Here is a 15,709-nt window from a genome sequence, read left to right as displayed (position 1 = left end):
AAACTTTCCTGGAGCTTGATGATCCTCACCTGCGTTTCCCCGTCCAAGCATGCCGAGATGAATGCGCCACCTGTATTACGGCCGCTGAGGGCCATATTGCAGAGGCGGCTGGTAGGTCATGCTATATAAACCCAATTGGAGCTGGCGACGGCTGCTGACCTGGTTGAACCAGCAACTTGTGCCCTCTCGTCCGATCCGAACACCCTACTGCGCCCGGGCCTCACAGCTCCGACCCCAGCTCCGGTGCAACTCGTCGACGTACGTCAAGGATATAATGGCCAGGCTTTGTGTGGAGGGAACATGTCACTGATGTGTGCTGTCGTGCAGAACCAAGGACCCAGCAGGAAAGTCGGACAGCCCTGCCGAGGAGGCTGCGAAGGAGTCATCCCCAGATACCCCAGCAGCGGCACCGACGAACGCGGCGCAAGAGGCACAGGATGTCAACCCAGAGGAGCACCTGGAACCTCCAGAGCGCCCACAACAGACGACGGGCGAGATAGAAGTGCAGCAGGCCGAGCCGAGCGAATTCGCAACTGTGCAGCCTGGGGAGCCCGTCACGGACGCCGAGGTCGCGGTGCCCGCGCAGCCGAGCTCGAATGAAGCCGCCCTGCCGAAGCTTGACGCCGCCTTGGTCAAGTCCGCGTTCCAAAAAGTCAGGCTCGCGGGTGCTGAGATCGAGGCTGGCATCTCAGAAGTGGTCGCGCGACAGATCGAGGCGGCCGAGGCTGCTACTGCCCCGGAGCCAGAGGCAATCGTGATCCCCCGACCGGACGGCGCATTCATAAGGTCTACGATGAAGGAGGTGCATGATCTGTCCTATGAAGTCTTTGCAGGTATCGCGGCGTTCGAGAAAGCGCGCCTCGAATCGGAACAGCTCGAAACGACCATCGCGGACTCGGCGGACAACGCGCCGCATAATGCGAGCCCTGCTGTCGAGGCTGAAGAGGCGCTCGGAGAGCCCCAGTCTCGAGGCCAGGAGGCCGTCGAGGCCGCATCTGTGGCATCGCAAAGCCACGCCCCAGAGGCAGTGACGGAGCAGGACACCCCCGAGCCCGCGGTCGAGGCCCAATCTGAGCCGGTGGGGACTGCAGAGACACCAGCCGCGCTCCCTGACGAGGTCGTCAAGGCCGCGGAAGAAGTGCGTGAGACCGAGGAGGTGGGAGGTGGCGAGACGGAGATGTCCGAGCCCGTGGTCTTGACGAACACAGAGGCCCAGGACATTGTCAACGAGCAGATCGCAGCGACGGAGCTCGACCAGACACCGCCACAGGAGCCAGCCAGCCCTGTCGCAGCCGTGGACAAGGAGGCGACGGTGTCAAGGCACGACAGCCTCAGTGCCGCGGCGGAGAAGGAAATCGGTGACAAGGCAGAGGAGAAGGCGGCCGAGCTGGTCGAGACCTTGGAAGGGGACGAGGAGGACCCAGAGGACGGGCCCCGCCTGCCGCGCAACGTGCAGGCCTTCTACATGCAGCCCCTCCGCCGGGAGGCAAAGTACAACATCCCCTCGTGCAACCTGCAGCTGCGATCCTACAGCGTCCGGCCGCTCGAGTCGTTCTGCGACTTTGCCCTGCGCGCGGCGTACTACCTGGGCCTGCCGGCGTACGGCCCCACGCCGCTGCCCAAGATCATCCAGAGGTGGACGGTGCCCAAGTCCAGCTTCATCTTCAAGAAGTCGCAGGAGAACTTTGAGCGGATCACGCGCCGCAGGCTCATCCAGATCCGCGACGGACACCCGCACACGGTGCAGGTCTGGCTCGCGTTCTTGCAGAAGCACCAGCAGGCGGGTGTGGGTATGAAGGCCAACATATGGGAGTTCAGCAGCATCGGTACGTCTCTCTTGTCTCTAATTCGATCATAAGTCTTTTTTATTTGGTATGTGTACTAATTTGGACGCGCAGATGTTGCCAAGGAACTGGACCAGGCATATGAGGAGGCCAAGCCCTTGATCGACCAGAAGTTCAAGCTCTTGGGACAGGACAAGGAGATTGGGACAATCGAGAAGGTGGATGAGCTACTCACAAGCGAGAGGTACAAGTTGGCTGGAGGCCGGTAGATATACTGTGAATGAAGATGTATTATATTTGTGGTACACGTATTTGTGCATCGTCGAAGCGAAGCGGAAGCGGCCTTCTAGATGGCTCAGCATACCGTTATACCGCCGGCGCCAGCAGAAATCAAAGACAATTCACCCAGAAAGGCATGGTCCTGTTCTTCTTTCGTGATCATTGCATCCGTGAAAAAATTAAAAGTTAATAACTTGTTTTGCGTCCGTTGTTGTAGCCCAACCTGTGTCGAGTTGGCGGGTTGGGATCTCTGGTGAAATCTCGGCTCTCTGCACTCTGAACCGCCGAGCTCACTCGGCGCAACGACGTCGACTTCCACACATCACACCACCACACCACCACCCGGGGGAGTGCTCGTATGAGCAGTTCAACGTCACAATGCTGTGTAGGCGGTCACGGAGGATACTGGGCTCGAGGCCCATAGCAATAGGACAGGCCGCCCAAGCTGCGCCACCCAGCAATTCACACCCAGCCGCGCACCCGTCGATATCCTCACAGATATCTCACCAGCGCCGTTTGGCCTCAACCACCACCACCACCACCACCACCACCACCACCACCACCACACCCACAAACCCCAGCGATGCCGCCCCAAAGGTGATCTTCTCCGGCATCCAGCCCACGGGCGTGCCACACCTGGGCAACTACCTCGGCGCGCTGTCACAGTGGGTGGCGCTGCAGGAGGAGGCAACATCCACCAGCCCGACGACGCGGCTCCTCTTCTCGGTGGTCGACCTCCACGCCATCACGCTGCCGCAGGACGCGGGGCAGCTGCGCCGGTGGCGCCGCGAGATGCTGGCCGCCCTGCTGGCCGTGGGCCTGGACCCGGCGCGCAGCACCATCTTCCACCAGAGCTCCGTGCCCGCGCACGCCGAGCTCATGTGGGTGCTGTCGTGCACCGCGTCCATGGGGTACCTGTCGCGCATGACGCAGTGGAAGAGCAAGCTGTCGCTGCCGGAGGACGCGTCGGCGCTGGGGGACTACGACGGCGGCGAGGGGGCAGGGGGAGGTGGAAGCGGTGATGGCAAGTCTTCCTCGGCGGCCGCCCTCAAGCTCGGCCTCTTCTCCTACCCCGTCCTCCAGGCCGCCGACATCCTCGTGCACCGCGCGACGCACGTCCCCGTGGGTGAGGACCAGCGGCAGCACCTCGAGTTCGCGCGGGAGTGCGCCGCCGGGTTCAACCACACCTACGGCCCTGGCGGCGGCGGCGGCGGGGACAAGGACAAGAAGAGAGGAAACATCCTCGTCCCGCCCGAGACGATCGTCAGCCCCGCGCGCCGCGTCATGAGCCTCGCGGACCCGACGAGGAAGATGAGCAAGTCCGACGCCAACGCCGCGAGCAGGGTGCTCATCACCGACGCCGAGGCGGACGTGCGGCGCAAGATCATGCGCGCCGTGACGGACTCGCAGAGCGGGTTCGTCAGCTACGACCCCGCCGCGCGGCCTGGGGTGTCGAACCTGCTGGAGATGCTGGCGGTCCTCGAGGGCGGCGGCGTGAGGGGGGGCAAGGGCAAGGGCAAGGGCAAGGGGAGCAGGACGCCGGAGGAGGTGGCGCGGGGGTTCGAGGGGGCCCAGCACCCGCTCAAGGCGCTCAAGGAGCGGACGGCGGATGCGGTCGTCGCTGAGCTGAGGGATGTGCGGGAGAGGTACCTGGAGCTGATGGGCAACAACGGCGGGAGGGGCCTGGATGATCTCGAGGCCGTTGGTGCCGAGAAGGCCAGGGCGAGTGCGGATGCGACCATGAAGCTTGTCAAGGATGCCGTAGGGTTTTAGGATCGTGCGTCTCCAGGTGTAAGATGTGTACAAAGACATATAGATGGGCGTCCCCGGGGCATAAGATTCATTGTCCCCACTCAAGTACGGGACAGGAGGCGTGCATACGTTGTGTGTATTTCTCGTAGTGCTGGTCCTGGTACGACACCCGCAACCTAGCAATCCAAACATGTCTGTCGGCCTTCCAATCGTCTGCACATGCTAGTGTGTGAGGTATCTATGATTTGCATCGCATTCTTCCATCTCTATCTTCCCGGCCCACTCGTACTAAAAGTCCAGCCTCTCACATGGCAACGGCAACATATGAGCATCAAGATGCATATGCAAAGTTGGAACCCCTTGACGCCAGCCAGAAGTCCCTGACAACAGTGTTGGTCTGCCTCGCCCCTCTCAGGCTGAAGATTGGGTTAGCAAAATACCGCCCTCAAGAGAGATAGACACCGTTCAGGGGGAGGGTCAACCTACTTTATGACCTTCTTCGCAAACATCGACTTGTCCTCAGCGGTCACCTTGGTGCTGGGGAAAGACGGGTCCAGCAGGGCAGCTTCGAGCCACTGCTTGGCCTTGGGATGCTGGACGACAAGTTTCTTCAGGGGGTCACTCAGCTTGTCCAGCTCGCTGCGCGACGCGTTGCCGCCAATGTTCTGCACGAGTGACTGCGTCAGGAGCGGCCCGAGGTATTCGAGGGCATTACCGAAACCAGCTTGGACCGAAGCGTCGTCGCTCTTGATGGCGACGAATGCGGACTTGTTGCTGGTCAGCCACCGAGTCTCCAATATGCTTCGAGTGCGAGGTGTTGTAATCTCAGCTGTATGGTGGTACTCACCCAGAAGTCACAGGCACTTCCCTTCGGCAGGGGTTCCTTTCCGTCCAAGACCCTCAGGGCGAACATGAAGAAGAATTCAAGGTCACTGGTCGGTTGAAGCTGTAGGAGAGCCTCGGGATACCGCGACATGACGCGATTCATGAAGTCGATACCGCTTTGCGTCAGATCAGGGTCGCTGTCGGGTTCTTGGAGACGGTCAGAGCTTTGTCGCTGTAGTATGGTTGTGGGATGGTGCTTACCCGATATCACCTTGAGTAGACCGAGCACCCATGGCAGGAGAGCAGCGAGACACTCCAGGACCTGTGCCCTGGGTCGGTTGCTCAAGGAACTCACGAAAGAGCACATGGTGCTGATCATGCTGCCTATCCGGGGGCTGTTGGGCCCATTTTGTGTGAAGAACTGAATCACAAGTGCTGGTGGGAACACAAACGGGCCCGGTTCTGTTTCGGAGAAGCCAGCTCGGAATATGTTGCAGATTGTTTCTGTGACCTCACCGCTCTGGCCGAAGGCCTGGTGTATCTGGCTCACCATAGTCACGATGTGGTTCTGGATGCCCAAGAGCCGCTCGCTGCTGTTTTGGGGCCTTCTGTCCTCCTCAACGTCTAGCTCGATAGGCGCCTCAGACAGGCTCTGCATGCCCTTGCCCATGCTTGCTATACTCCTCAAGACCCTCTCTGCTACGAGAAGAGCCGCTTCGTCCACAGATGTCGGCGCATGTTTCTGTGACAGGATATCAGCTCGAAGTCTCGTCTCGATCCATGACTTCATGTCTTGCTCGTCTGCCAGATGCGGGTGTTCTTTCAGGCGGAGGCAGTGCTGTGTGTCATTGTTGAGTAAAGCGATCAGGTCCTCAAGGTAGCCCAGCCGTCGATCTTCTTCAGGAATTGCTTGCACTATCGAAGCGATACCGGTCATGATCCTCTCTTCAGCGACAGAGTCAATTCCTATGCCGTGAATACGATGGTAATGCTGAAGAAAGCCCTCAACGTGGTCCTTGAGCAAAGATCGACAGGAAGAGCATAGTGTCATTATTGATTTGGAGGAAGAGCCCCCAAGTGCTCCGTCCTCGCCAACAACGGTGAAGAGTAATTCGAGGGCCGAAGGCAGATATTGCTGGTGACGCTCAAAGAAATCAGAAAAGCGCTCGATTGTCGACAAGCTTGTCTGCAACAAACGAGGCGGTATTGTCGCCCTGGCGGGCCCGGGCCCAACCAGTTGAAACAGTTCAGAGGAGAAGACCTTGTGCAGGTCTTGGTCACAGTCCCCGCTATCCCCAACGCAGTCGCTGATCGCTCCAAGACAGTAGAGAGAGGCCTCAATCTGGGCCCAGTCTCGAGTGGGGAGGGCCTGGAGCAGCAGATCAACAAAGTTGGTCACTAGGGACTTCCCCTTGAGAGTCCAAACCGCCAGCAAAAAGTCGGCAACATCCTTCCGGGCCTCAACCCATCCGGCTCTATCATTAGAGTCCATCTCGCTCCACGTGGAGTGATCGACGAGTTGGATCTTGCCATAACAGTGGGAGATAGCATCCATGACTTGGCTCATGGCAAAGGGCAGCCAGCTGTAAGCGGTCGCTTCCTCCATGTAAACTGTGTCCGTCAGAGTCTCGACATACGTGGCCCAGAATTCAAGGGCGGGGACAAAGATTTTGTCCTCTCCAACAAGGACGCCCCTGCAGTTCAGTAGGCCACAGAGCCTTTGAAGCATCCTATGCGATCGCTCGTCCACGCCCTCCATAAGGGTTTGCACCTTTGCGTCGCCGAATGCAATCATCAGAACTCCATATTGCGTAAACGCAAAGTCAAAGTCACCGGACGAAAGCTGCATGTAGCGATCCCGCGACCAGTCGCTCTCAAACAGGGCGAAGAGGGCTTCGTAGTGCTCATCTTTCAGGAAACCAGAATAGTTCTGAAGAATGTCGATGAACAGCTCCATTGTCGTCTCGGTCAGCTCTTCAGTCTGGATGCATTCCAGTGCTGGGATTATGAGATCCCGCAGAGGTTTCGTGAGCGTGTCATCGGATGACGGAAGACGTTGTTCATAGAGGATCCAAGACTAGATGCCTGTTAGCCATCTCACCCAGAGTCTGGACGAAGTCATAGGGCATGCAATTTAGCAGCGCCCCGTCAACAACCTCAATACATGTCTCAAAACCTACCTGTAAACACTTAATAGTCTCTTCTCGAATCCTGATGCCACTGGGAGACCTGTTGGACAGCCCACAAGCCAAGAGTGCCGTCACATCCTCCGAGTTCTGGGCGAGGCTCTCATGCACTGCTAAGCTGTATCAAGTCAGCATATGAAATCCGGCACGCGTGTAAGATGCCACACGTACTACTTCTGTGATTTCATCTCGGTCTTTGCAATTTCCTCAACAAAGACAGTAATGAACCAGATGGCAGCCATCAACCTTGTCTCATCAAGAGCGGCGAGCAGGGCCGAGGTGGGGGCATTCTTAGCCTCATCCCTGGGCACGGCACGGCCAACGTCGAAGCAGTAGAGCAGGTGATGCACACATGCAGGCCAGAGGTGGGGGAACTGGATGAAGAAGGTGACGAGGGCGGAGGCGAGCTTGCGGATGACCAGGGCGCCGCTGCCGTCGGCGAGGGAGCGGACGAACCAGCCGATGAGGCTCTGGAGCAGCTGCCTCGCATCGTCCTCGGCCAGGGCAGAGCTCTCGGTGTTGAGCTTGATGATGATGGTGAGGGCGCCGAAGAACTTGACCTGGTCGTCGGGGCGCTCGAGCATGCCGTGGGCGAACTGCCATCCCAGATGTGAGCGCTGGAGGCGCTGCAGGGCGTCCTGGGTCCTGGAGATGACCTCAGGCGGCGCCGGCCGGTACAGCGCCAATATCAACTGCGAGGGGAGTAAGCATCTTGACTGTGTCTTTTTTTTTTGCGGGCGGAGGACGGCAATACTCACCGACTCGGCCTCGTCCAGGTTTGATGGCAGTGGTAGGGGCTCCATCTTGCTGTGCAGTCAACATGGCGACCGGCAAACAGCCCCGGCCAAAAGATTGTCTCAGCCTACGCGCCGCAGCGTTCGGGGCCGGCCAGTGCAACGGGAGGTACTACACAGCACTGTGCTGTCGCTGCTGTGTTTCTAAACAGGGCGGCGGTGGGGATGGTGGGGTGGGTCTGTGAGACGGCGAGGGTGGGGACTGGCTTTGGGGGTTCCCTGCTCAGTGGAACATTATGTGCAGGTCAGTTAACTGCTAGTAGCTAGGGATGTCGAGGCTTCAGCTGAGGTCCCCCGGTATAGTAAACCGGCCTGGTCTGCTCGATGAGAGATGGTACTTATAAGCACCAGGCTGGCAGCATACCGACGCGCCGCTTGTGCTCGTGGTGGGGCGATGTTTTTTTGGGAGGACGACCGCCGTATCGATAAGAATACGGAGTACGGAGTACGGGACATACAGCTTGCTTTCCATGGCAACAGGCTGTCCAGCTCCATGAGAGCAGTATATATCATTGCTGCCTCTTTGTTCACGCGGAACATTGATCGTCGTGCAGCTCGAGAGCATGAATTAGTGGAGCCCTGATGGCATTCGTCCACAAACTGTCTCAGGAGTGGATCATGACCAAACTATGTATGGAGTACCAACACAACAATGGACCAGAGTCTCAAGAATAGAGTCTCAATGACAGAGACAACAAATTGCTGCAGCCAAGCACGTACAGACACCGAAACTTTATCTGCAGCCCCATAACTCAAAACGTGGACAGCAGTGTGCCAGCAACTCGATCGTATGTAAACAATGACACCCTCAATGCCGCCGCCGAAGCTGCTGGTGCCGGCATCATGGCATCCAATGTGGCTTCGTCCATGTGTGACCGTGTCTGGCTCGAGCTATATGGCGTCAGTGTGATAGGCCAGGGCCTCGGCATGGCAGCCCCTAGGCGCAAATAGGCGCAGAGACCGCCCCTGGCGATGCTCAGAGGCTTGCCAAATGCAGCAGGAGAGCTTGTGTGGGCCTCACTCGATTGGCGACTCGAGGAAGGTGGGGTGTGCGCATCCCGCTCAATGCTGCGTAGCATACAACCAACCGCCCCTCCATCTCCCCTTCCACCGACGCCATTTCACTCCTCTCCTCTACTTCCTCCCAATTCTACCCGCCCATGTTGTTGTCCTCGCCCAGGCTGTTCTCTGCCGCTTGCAAGGTAAAACCAGCTGCCCCCCAGTTACAGCCAGCCTTCAACAGAGTCAGGGGCGTACTCTTCCTCTCCAGATTCCCATCCGCGTCGCCATCCCCCTCCTGGAAGGTCCGCTTCAGTTCCACCTCTGTCCACCCCGACATGGAGACGGTCGACACCAGCTACCAGCTCTCCCAGCTGCGCAGGCTCATGAGGGAGCGCAAGGTGGACATATATAGTCAGTCCACACCCCCCCCCCCGGGAACCGCCCAATGAATACAAGTTCTAAAGACCCCCCCTTCCTAGTCATTCCGTCCGAAGACAGCCACTCATCCGAGTATATCGCACCCTGCGATGAGAGGAGGAAGTTCATTAGCGGATTCAGCGGTTCCGCGGGTTGCGCCGTAATCACACACGACAAGGCTGCCCTGGCCACCGACGGCCGATACTTCAACCAGGCAACGAAACAGTTGGACAACAACTGGACCCTTCTCAAGCAGGGCCTACAGGACGTTCCCACGTGGCAAGAATGGTCTGCAGACCAGTCTGCCGGCGGCAAGGTCGTTGGTGTGGACCCAACATTGCTTACCAGCTCGACCGCTGAGAAGCTGGCCGAGAGCATCAAGCGGAAGGGAGGACAGGACCTGACCGCTGTCACCGAGAACCTGGTCGATATCATCTGGGCCGATGGCAAGCCCCCGCGTCCGAATGAGCCTGTGAAGCTGCTGCATCAGAAGTATGCCGGTAAAGACACCAAGACGAAGCTCGAGGAGCTGCGTAAAGAGCTGGCCAAGAAGCACCTGGACTGTTTTGTCGTGTCAATGCTGGACGAGATCGCTTGGTTGTTCAACTTACGCGGAAACGACATTCCGTACAACCCCGTATTCTTTTCTTACGCCGTGATTACAGCTGACCAGGCCACATTATACATCGACTCGGTGAAGCTCGACGACGAGAGCCGCAACTATCTTGCCGAATCTGGTGTTACAGTCAAGCCCTACGATAGCCTCTTCGACGACGCTAGGGCGCTGAGCAATACCGATTCCATAGGCACTGACGCTAATGGCTATGAGATAGTGACAAACAACAAATTTGCCATCTCCACAAAAGGCTCATGGGCGTTGAAGCTGGCACTGGGTGGCGATGAGGCCGTCGAGGAAATCAGGAGCCCCGTCGGCGATGCCAAGGCCGTGAAGAACGAGACGGAGCTGGAGGGCATGAGGCAATGTCACATCCGAGACGGCGCGGCACTGACTGCCTATTTCGCATGGCTGGAGGACCAGCTGGTCAACAAGAAGGCCACGATAGACGAGGTGACGGCGGCTGACAAGCTGGAGGAGCTTCGGTCCAAGCAGAAGGACTTCGTCGGGCTGTCGTTCCCCACGATATCCTCAACAGGGGCCAAGTAAGTCTGCCTGCCACAATCCGAGTTTGGCGAGCCTGTGTTTATTGATCTGACGATCCACCAGTGCGGCCGTCATCCATTACCAACCAGAGCGGGGCAATTGCTCAATCATAGACCCGAACGCCATATACCTGTGTGACTCCGGTGCACAGTTCCTTGATGGCACAACGGATACAACTCGAACACTACATTTCGGCACGCCTACGGACAAGGAGCGCCAGGCAAACACCCTAGTTCTGAAAGGAAACATCGCCTTGGACAGAGCCATCTTTCCCAAGGGCGTGACTGGATTCGCCATCGATAGCTTGGCGCGCCAATTCCTCTGGGTAAGAATCTCCAGGCGTTGCACGCACCAGGGCATGCATGAGACTAACACGCTGTGTACAGCGAGAGGGTCTGGATTATCGTCATGGCACCGGCCATGGTGTAGGCTCTTATCTGAATGTCCACGAGGGCCCAATTGGGATAGGAACTAGGAAGCAGTACTCTGAAGTCTACATGGCAGCCGGAAATGTGACTTCTATCGAGCCGGGCTATTACGAAGATGGCAAGTTCGGCATCCGCATCGAGAACATCGCCATCGTAAAGGAGGTCAAGACGGCCAACCAGTTCGGTGACAGACCGTTCCTTGGTTTTGAGCATGTGACGATGACACCCTACTGCCGGAACCTTATCGACGTGAAGCTTCTGACTGAAGAAGAGTTGGGGTGGCTAAATGACCACAACAGAGAGATCTACGAGAAGACGAAAGACTTGCTCAAAGGGGATGAAGTCGCGCTGGCTTGGTTGCAGAGAGAGACAGCACCATTCTAGGAAAAACTATTTCTAAGCAAGCTGTCGAAGGTTCAACAGCGGGTTATTGGCAAGCTCCGACGGCAGCCAGATCATATTCGGCGTCGGCCCGGCAAGTAGCTCGCTGTACCCACAGGGAGGTGAAGTCTTGTCACCTACGGGCTACCCTCAAGTCGTTGTGAAGCCTCTCGGAAGCACTCATGTGGCCTTTGCTTGATCAGTTGAATTATGAACAGATGTACCTGGGTAGGAAGCACCCTTCCAGTGTTATAACAGCGGTCCGGGGCGGGTTGCTTGTCAAGAGATGGAAGCCAGGATATGAGAAAAGCACAGAGCGGGTTTCAGAATGATGAGACGACGAGGTTTGTATATTATGAAGGTATCTGCATAGACAGCGCTTTTAAAAATGCATGAACGCAGCGAGGGCAAAGGTGGTGCCAAAGGCCAGCTTGAAGGTTGGGTTCTTCTCGAGGGCCGAGAGGACGCGCGAGGACTCTATGCGCTGCCGGATCTTGAGGGCGGAGAGCAGGTCGACGCCCCACCGCGAGGCAACCTGTGATATGATGATTCTGTTACGAAGGGGGCCCCAGACTACCGATGAGAGGACACGAATGCAAACACGTATTCCCGCCGAGAAAGGGGGTGGGGGTTCGCCAAAAACTCACCTGCACTGTGACGATGGCCAGCCCCGTGAGCAGGACCAAGGTCTTGGAGAAGACGCTTACGAGCAGGCCTGAGAGGAATCCTGCAGGAGATTTAGTACATGTTAGACCTTGAGCCAGGGGGGAACTAAACAAATGCGACTGCAACTGAATTCATTGCATGCAACAACAACACACATACCTGCCAGGCTCCCGCCGGACAACTGCCTGATCAGCTCCGGGTCCAGCCAGTCCTCGGACCCTGTGACGGGGGAGGTTGGCCTCGAGGAGGAGGAGGAGGCGGGCAGGGCATCGAGGCGGATGGGATGGCGGTGGTGCTGGCGGTGGGCGAGGAGCAGGCCTGTTGAGAGGCCCAGGGTGATGGGTGCTGCGGTGCGGCGGAGGGCGGTGCGGCAGAGGGTTGCTGTTGCCATTTTTTTGGGGGGGGGGGTTGGTATTTTGGAGGGTACGTACGGATCGAGTCGAGGTGGATTGATGGACGGTGAGGTAGATTTGAGGATTTGGATTTGATCCAGTGGTTTGGTGCTCCTAGTGAGGTTGGTTGCTAGGAGGTAGGTCGAGTGGCTGCTGTGAGTGACGTAGTTGAGAGCTCACTCACCGTGAGCGAGCGGGTGGGTGGGTGGATGCTCTGAGAGCTATGGCGCTCAGGGGTTCAGTGGAGGCGGCTTATGTAAGGGGCCCAACTTCCAACTTACTGACTCCTAAGTACCTAAGTACTTAATTACACGGTCACTCTGCGATTCCATCTACGGTCTAAGAAAGTACCTTTGAAGCAATTGGATATATCTGTGTGGTAATAGAATTTGTCTCTAATAATGCGACCTAATTGCTTGAGTGCTGTAGTGACCTTTGAATTGTCAAGTGCTCCCCAGGCTTGACCACTGGAGAGGAGACTACAAAGTGAACAACAGGCACCTACATATTGATTCGTTGCCGCTGAAGTAGGTGCTATCGCGATGCTTGCTTCCGATCATCTGGGCAGTCAGGGGCAAAATCATTATTGTATCTGAGACTGTGTCGAATTAAATATGTCGCAGGGCTATGGTGAAAACTGGCAAAGCTCCTTCAGTTGCCTGCCATCTCAGTATCATGGCAGTCGTGATGGTCCCTTGAAGTAACCAACTCTTCGAGTGTGTCCCTGAGTAAATGATCTTGCTGACTGAGAATCAACCATTGAATTTGCTCCGATGACTTCCCATCGATGGACACATTCACTCAAAGCAGAACCAATTCCTCTCGTATCGATCAGGAGCCAGCAATTTGACGATACTCATACCCTACCAAGCAGGCTCGTAGCGCAAGTCGCAGCTGCTTCCTACAAGACTCATTCATCGGCCCTCGCCCACACCAATGAGCCCTCGTTGCAGATTTGACAGTGGAAAATCGATGGCTGGGAAGCAATTGCCCATTAGTTGATTTGTCTGCAATAAAATCCAACCAATCCGCTTGAGTCTTCAATCTCTGAAGTTGGGATGATTCCTATTGTCTATTGTCTTCTTCCAATCCTGGCAAGTGCCAGGCTGAAGCTCCTCCGCCTGCCTCAACTCCTGGTTGGCTGGTTCTTGCAGCCACCACAAGGAAAATGCTCTGCACAATGGCCTCCATCCCATTGTTCTCACTTGTTGCGTGCGTCCTGAATCTCCACGGCCTCTCCGTCGCAGCTCTGCCTGTATTATTTAAGACCTCATCTCACCCCTGTCTGACTTCCCCTTGAATGTCTCTTTCCACCCCAGCCCCAACTTTACTTCGACCCATCCTCAGCACCAGATCTCCCGACTTCTGCCCCAAATTGGCCACCAATCTTGACTACCATCTCACTGCTGTTTGCAAACCGACTTTGCGATCCTCTGCTGGACAGAGCTTTTGACCAGATCAGCTACACGTACACACCATAACACAATCTCAAGCCTTCGGTATCAAGAGCATCACTCTAGAAATGGCACCCAACGATACCCCACCATCCAGCCCGGCCGGCGCGGTCGCTCAGATCAAGCTCGAAATCAAGCTCCCGGATGGGGAGATCAAGAAGGGTGAGTCAATTAGCGACTGGCATTTTCAAGGCCTCGCGGTCTAACCTCCTCCACAGACACCCTGTATCTGCACACCAACGACAACTTGCGCGTCGGCCGTGATCACTCTCACAAGTAGGTCAAGACTAGTCAGCTGTTTTGGAGCTGCTGGCTTACTTGTGCCAGTGACCTCGCCATCGACGACCCCGTTGTGTCTCGCTTGCAGCTAGAGTTTTATACCGTCATCTTCGACGAGGAGCACTACCCCATGGTCTACGTCAGAGACCGCGGCTCTACCTCCGGCACCTATGTCAACGGCAAGCTCATCGGCGGCCGCGAACAAGACGGCGAGAAGACAAAGGTCTACCCTGGAAGAATACTCCTCCATGAGGACGTGGTCAGCGTTGGAGAGAACGTGAAGTTCGAGATCATCCATCCTTTCGTCGGAAAGCTCAGGCTCAATCCAACCCAGAGAATGGAAGCCCTAGTAAGTCAATTCTTCCTCCCAAACTTCGGTCCGATCCTCATTAACAACTATCAAGCAATTCCACGACAAGTACGCCGTCACAAACTTTGCGATCGGAAGCGGGGCCTCCGCCCAAGTCTATCTCGCCATTGAGGAGGAGACGGGCGACTTTGTCGTCTGCAAGATCTACAATATTGGGGACATGCGAGAGAGAGGCCAGACAGGTTACATCCAGCGGCTGGTGCAGGAGACACACGTGAGGAGCCAGATTGAGCATGTAAGTTGTCTCCTCTCTTGTCTCTTAACTCTCGTCAATCGAGGCCTTCTCTGACAGCGCTCAGCCGAACCTGGCCTCCTTCCGAGCCGCCTACAAGAGCCGTTCGAACTTGTATGTGTTCGAGGATCTCGCCGCCGGTGGAGACTTGTTCACGCTTACTGAGCGCTGCCGCTCCCCTATGAGCGAGATCGAGGTGCGTTGGCTGATCCGGCAAGTCGTGACCGGTGCGGGCTATATGCACGCAAAGGGCCTCGTCCACCGGGACCTGAAGCTCGAGAACATCCTCTGCGCGACAACTCCCTCGGCTCACCACCGCGTCGTCATCACGGACTTTGGCCACACCTGCATGGTCGGCGACAGGAGCATGACTGGCATCTGCGGCACCTATGGCTGGCAGGCACCGTACGTCCTCTACTATACAAAGCCAACGCACTTCATAAAACTGACCCAACGCACTAGGGAGATCATCAACCCAAGGAGCCACGCTGGCCCGCCAGCCGACATGTGGAGCATCGGAGTCCTCGCGATCTACCTCCTCTGCGGCAGCGACAGGTGCAAATCTATCGACCTCCTCGAAAAGTTCGCAATGAACTACGCGCTCACCCCCCAGCGCAAGGTGAACGAGCCGACCAAGGAGCTCGGCCGTGTCTTCGAGGAGGTCGCCTCCATCCGCTCTGGCGTCGTCTCCAAGGCCGGCAAGGACTTCATCCGCCGCTGCTTCCAGACCAAGCCGGAGAGGAGGATTACCGCGATCGCCGCCCTGAAGCACCCGTGGCTGTGCGAGCCCGAGGAGGACCTCGAGATGTTCAAGTGCCTGGAGCAGACCACCGTGGACAACTGGAAGCCTCGCACTGTTACCCCCAGGGCCTGTGAGAACCTGGACGAGGTTGAGATGCCTGCTGTGGACGGAGTCTCGGAGACCTTGATTTCGCCTTTCTTTCCCTGCAAGCTTGTGGCCTAAATTGGTCCGGAGTCTGAGTTTGTTTTGACTGTTGAGTTGGTTCAGAAGTACGGAATTGATCTGAATGCTGCGGGTCGCTGGGTACCTACTTAGTCCATTGCAATTTGCTGTGCCCCGGGAGGCAGGTTCTTCTTTTAGCACTTTGGCTTCTTCAATAGGTTGGAACTAGTTTAAGGTCCAAATCCAGACGTATTTGCCAGTAAACTAGAATCGTTCCGCTCTGTGCCATCCAAGTATAAGTTGACATGCCGTAGAGTATATTCACTGAGCCATTGATCACTTTACTCTTTGACTCGCAGGTCACAAATGCGGAATATTCTCAGTCAAGGTCAGGTATCATGA

The 15,709-nt window shown here is 56.8% G+C and overlaps 6 protein-coding genes across 6 annotated transcripts; 4 read left to right on the top strand and 2 right to left on the bottom strand.

Annotated features, from left to right (window-relative positions):
- Positions 1-3: 3 nt before the first annotated feature.
- KVR01_008772 (mitochondrial 37S ribosomal protein RSM10) lies at positions 4-2,196 on the top strand. Its single transcript, XM_044791354.1, has 4 exons — positions 4-111; positions 173-258; positions 328-1,826; positions 1,899-2,196. Exons 1-4 carry the CDS (start codon positions 19-21, stop codon positions 2,051-2,053), a joined length of 1,833 nt encoding a protein of 610 aa, XP_044642539.1. The 5' UTR covers positions 4-18; the 3' UTR covers positions 2,054-2,196.
- Positions 2,197-2,383: 187 nt separating this feature from the next.
- KVR01_008417 (uncharacterized protein) lies at positions 2,384-7,995 on the bottom strand. Its single transcript, XM_044791285.1, has 7 exons — positions 7,585-7,995; positions 6,998-7,518; positions 6,821-6,944; positions 4,902-6,717; positions 4,663-4,847; positions 4,302-4,582; positions 2,384-4,231 (listed from the first exon to the last, which is right to left on the bottom strand). Exons 1-7 carry the CDS (start codon positions 7,627-7,629, stop codon positions 4,147-4,149), a joined length of 3,057 nt encoding a protein of 1,018 aa, XP_044642184.1. The 5' UTR covers positions 7,630-7,995; the 3' UTR covers positions 2,384-4,146.
- KVR01_008440 (tryptophan--tRNA ligase MSW1) lies at positions 2,442-3,836 on the top strand (the record flags this gene model as incomplete). Its single annotated transcript, XM_044790803.1, has 1 exon — positions 2,442-3,836. One exon carries the CDS (start codon positions 2,442-2,444, stop codon positions 3,834-3,836), a length of 1,395 nt encoding a protein of 464 aa, XP_044642207.1.
- Positions 7,996-8,780: 785 nt separating the features above from the next.
- Positions 8,781-11,013, top strand: KVR01_008784 (aminopeptidase P; the record flags this gene model as incomplete). Its single annotated transcript, XM_044791178.1, has 4 exons — positions 8,781-9,033; positions 9,102-10,200; positions 10,265-10,526; positions 10,588-11,013. 4 exons carry the CDS (start codon positions 8,781-8,783, stop codon positions 11,011-11,013), a joined length of 2,040 nt encoding a protein of 679 aa, XP_044642551.1.
- Positions 11,014-11,392: 379 nt separating this feature from the next.
- KVR01_008610 (uncharacterized protein) lies at positions 11,393-12,067 on the bottom strand (the record flags this gene model as incomplete). Its single annotated transcript, XM_044787852.1, has 3 exons — positions 11,393-11,545; positions 11,658-11,737; positions 11,836-12,067. 3 exons carry the CDS (start codon positions 12,065-12,067, stop codon positions 11,393-11,395), a joined length of 465 nt encoding a protein of 154 aa, XP_044642377.1.
- Positions 12,068-13,590: 1,523 nt separating this feature from the next.
- KVR01_008652 (uncharacterized protein) lies at positions 13,591-15,367 on the top strand (the record flags this gene model as incomplete). Its single annotated transcript, XM_044790221.1, has 6 exons — positions 13,591-13,684; positions 13,741-13,798; positions 13,850-14,150; positions 14,206-14,406; positions 14,471-14,808; positions 14,866-15,367. The coding sequence occupies 6 exons, from the start codon at positions 13,591-13,593 to the stop codon at positions 15,365-15,367; spliced, it is 1,494 nt and encodes a 497-aa protein (XP_044642419.1).
- Between the last annotated feature and the right edge of the window lie 342 nt (positions 15,368-15,709).

The sequence above is a fragment of the Diaporthe batatas genome (genome assembly GCF_019321695.1).
Source record: "Diaporthe batatas strain CRI 302-4 chromosome Unknown Contig00010, whole genome shotgun sequence".
Classification (NCBI taxonomy): Eukaryota; Fungi; Ascomycota; class Sordariomycetes; order Diaporthales; family Diaporthaceae; genus Diaporthe; species Diaporthe batatas.
The sequence above is the reverse complement of the archived record's forward strand: the minus strand, read 5'-3'. Positions and strand labels throughout refer to the sequence as shown.

Excerpts from the sequence above, each read along its gene's own strand:
- KVR01_008772 (XM_044791354.1), top strand. The coding sequence starts at position 19 with ATGATCCTCACCTGCGTTTCCCCGTCCAAGCATGCCGAGATGAATGCG. Across the intron at positions 259-327 it reads CTCCGGTGCAACTCGTCGAC|AACCAAGGACCCAGCAGGAA; the intron begins GTACGTCAAGGA and ends GCTGTCGTGCAG. Across the intron at positions 1,827-1,898 it reads ATGGGAGTTCAGCAGCATCG|ATGTTGCCAAGGAACTGGAC; the intron begins GTACGTCTCTCT and ends TTGGACGCGCAG.
- KVR01_008417 (XM_044791285.1), bottom strand. The coding sequence starts at position 7,629 with ATGGAGCCCCTACCACTGCCATCAAACCTGGACGAGGCCGAGTCG. Across the intron at positions 6,718-6,820 it reads AGACTATTAAGTGTTTACAG|TCTTGGATCCTCTATGAACA; the intron begins GTAGGTTTTGAG and ends ACAGGCATCTAG. Across the intron at positions 4,232-4,301 it reads TTTGCGAAGAAGGTCATAAA|CCTGAGAGGGGCGAGGCAGA; the intron begins GTAGGTTGACCC and ends CCCAATCTTCAG.